Source organism: Aplysia californica, unplaced genomic scaffold (genome assembly GCF_000002075.1).
Source record: "Aplysia californica isolate F4 #8 unplaced genomic scaffold, AplCal3.0 scaffold00812, whole genome shotgun sequence".
NCBI classification, from domain to species: domain Eukaryota; kingdom Metazoa; phylum Mollusca; class Gastropoda; order Aplysiida; family Aplysiidae; genus Aplysia; species Aplysia californica.
In genome coordinates this window covers 69,017-72,102 of record NW_004798082.1, presented here as the reverse complement: position 1 = coordinate 72,102, position 3,086 = coordinate 69,017, and the positions used below count along the sequence as shown (strand labels likewise).

Below are 3,086 nucleotides of genomic sequence, written 5' to 3'. Positions count from 1 at the left end.
ATTGAAAACAATCAGGAAACGACAAATGCAGTTTTTGGGACACCTGAATAGACATAGGGTCTTGAACATCTAGCTCTCATTGGCAAAATTGAAGGCAAACAAGGCAGGGGTAGGCCCAGAACAACATACTTAGGGAACCTAAACAAATTGGTGACAGGGAAAGATCAGGGAAACGTAGCTTTTTTAGAGCATCCGAGCAAAGGAATGAATGGAGAACCATGATCGCCGATGTCTGTCGCAGATCTGGCACTGGATGATAATGACATGAGAATATGCTTCCTGTGAAGCCCAGAATGTTAAATTTTGAGTGTCCCAGGGTTTTCTGGAACGATAATGATTGTAAAGCGCATAGAGAATGCTGTAGAGCATTGTTTTCTTCTTCTTCTGTAAGCTTCCGCCGAAGCCTAGAATGTTTCTGAGTGTTCTCAGAGCATCAGAGGGTCTGCTGGGGTAATAATAGTTGTAAAGCGCATAGAGGATGCTCTTGAGCATGGATATGCGCTATATAAATGCAATAATAATAATTATTATTATTATTATTATTATTATTATTATTATTATTATTATTATTATTATTATTATTATTATTCTCATCGTCATCATATCATCATCATCATCATCATCATATTAAAGGGTGTTTGTCTCGATGACTATTATCTCCCTGTCCGACCTAACCAAATTCTCAAGTTCTGAACTCGCCAGAAAGCAGAACAGAGAAATATCTGGGAGAGGAAAGAGGTCCGCAGTTTCAACTGAATTTATCTAGGCCTCGACATTTATCTACCGTGAAGCATTAGGCTTGGCCTGCACTAACATAGACCGGTTCCCTGTCGTTGCATCCTGTTACACAGGTCGCAAACGGCGGTCGGACGCTTTCGCTCGTCCCAGGTCACATGCGCGCGCACCGATAAACTGACCTCTTTTCATTTCGAGAACTTCCAAACGCCACCGGCAAACCGTACATATATAAGGAACGACACGTACCAGTCTTGTGTATGTGCTGTATACCTGCTGCGTACCGGTAAACGTAAAGACGTGAATAACAAATACTCGTCTCTGACATTAAAGTATTTCTTTCTGCTTGAATCCAACTGTCCACGAAAGAAGTAGCGGCATAATGGCTGAGAAACCAAGAATTGGATACTGGGATATTAGAGGGGTAAGTGATTATGTTCTAACCTAAAGATAGTTGGTTCTACCACGTTGAGATGAACATGCATTTGATTCTATTAAATTAAAGATAACAGATATTCTGGATTGTTTTCTCAAAATTTTAATACGCTCTTGTTCTGACGTTAATAGGCTTTGATGGAAAATGGTCTTTTTCTGTTAGGTGGTTCAGTGGTACGTGTATTGTTCCGATTGTCACCGGCTTCTGTGGTGTAGTGGCTATAACCTTCACTGTCGTACGCAAGGGATCCGAGTTCGATTCCCGTGTCGTGTGGGAAGACTGGGGCGTTGTGTCTGGGTCGGGTTGGCCCTTTCAGGCAGGGTCGAAGCCGGTCTCCCAATTAATCTAAATGTAAGGCAGCGTGGTTGAATCAGGCTCTCGCCAATTTTTAGACATGTAGAGCTATTGGTATCATCTTAAAGCTTGTTCACTTGTCTTTATTTTGATGAAAAAAATATCCATTTATGTTTAATACAAGTCGAGATATTTGCAAAAGAAGGAGGTGGGGGTCACCTGTTTCCGGGGGTAAAATTAGTGAGAAAATGGCCCCCAAAGATTAGTTATTTCCTTAGCTTAACAGTCCGTGGTAACTGAAAATTTACATTTTATGTGCCTTTAATCAACGTCTTCCAGAAAAATCCACTCAGAAATTAGTTCTTTAATGGGCATGAAAGGTGTTGAGCCGAAAAACAAAAATTTGATAAAAGTTCACAAACCTGCGGAAAAATGCAAGTTTCTATACTTTGATTATTTTGACGAGAGCCTGATTCTACCGCGCTGCCTCACATTTAATAGTGCCGAAGAGGGCGTAAAAGCCTGCATTTTAAGAAATATACATTATTTTTCCAGTTTTTCTTGCCCGTGTTTTCTATTTATAACATACAATGTGTTCATTACAAAGATACGAAGTGGTTTGTAACGACTTGAGTGTCTTTCGAGGCATTGACAGGGTTTGAGCGCACGACACGAAATGGCATCGAAACAAAGACGACACCGAGACGAAATGCATCACATTTGTTTAATTCAGCAATGACCCTGCACGCTGGCCTATACCATACCTGTCCTACCACTGGCCCGTTTGGCTCCAAATAGAATATGCTTAGTGTGCATTTGCATTGCTTTATAACCAGTAGATGTTAGTTGCATAATGTAGCCTATATGATTATCATTAAAAGGCTTGATTATCCATAAGGCATTTGTTCTATGTTTGGTATATTGTAACATTCAATCTATCTTACACATGCCTTCACTCGTCTACTTACACATGGTCTATCTGGCTCTCTCTTTGTCTCTCTCTTTCTCCTTCTCTCTCTCTCTCTCTCTCTCCTTCTCTCTCTCTCTCCCTCCCTCTCTCTCTCTCTCTCTCTCTCTCTCTCTCTCTCACACATACACACACACGCACACACACACACACACACACACACGCTATACACACCCACATACCCACACACGTGCATACTTAAGAATGTTTTCGTTGTCCTTTGGACCAGATGGCAGAATTCAAGCATCATCTTCCAGGGCAACTATTTTAGTACTTGGGCGACAGATGGTTTGGAAAAGGACGAACTTTAGGATAACAATTTAGCAGAAGGGGAGGGGGGGGGGGTTGAGGGGGTTGAGATTGGCCCTCTAAAAATAAAAGTCATAAAAACAACCCTGTAAAAATTCCCATTCCGGTGAGTGACTGTGGAGACATACTATTTGAAGTTCAAGGAAATTAAGGACACACCCAACCTGCTCGGGTCAGAGGGAGAAAAGCCCCCAAGTCCTGTTTTGATTAGTCCTATTTCTAATGGACTCATTTTCAAAATTATGAATGGTTGAATGAATGAATCTTTAGACTTCTTGCGGGAAAGTTTCATAGGCTTACAACAAGTTCATCTGTGTATGCTCTCTCTCTCTCTCTCTCTCTCTC

At 41.3% G+C, this 3,086-nt stretch overlaps 1 protein-coding gene across 1 annotated transcript in view; it reads left to right on the top strand.

Moving 5' to 3' along the window:
* Nucleotides 1–918: 918 nt before the first annotated feature.
* The window catches only part of LOC101845200 (glutathione S-transferase Mu 3), a gene marked incomplete in the record, with an annotated part of 11,609 nt that continues 9,441 nt past the window's right edge, over nucleotides 919–3,086 (top strand). Inside the window, 1 exon segment of the mRNA XM_013088794.2 lies at nucleotides 919–1,159. Coding sequence (XP_012944248.1) covers nucleotides 1,118–1,159 — 42 coding nt within the window.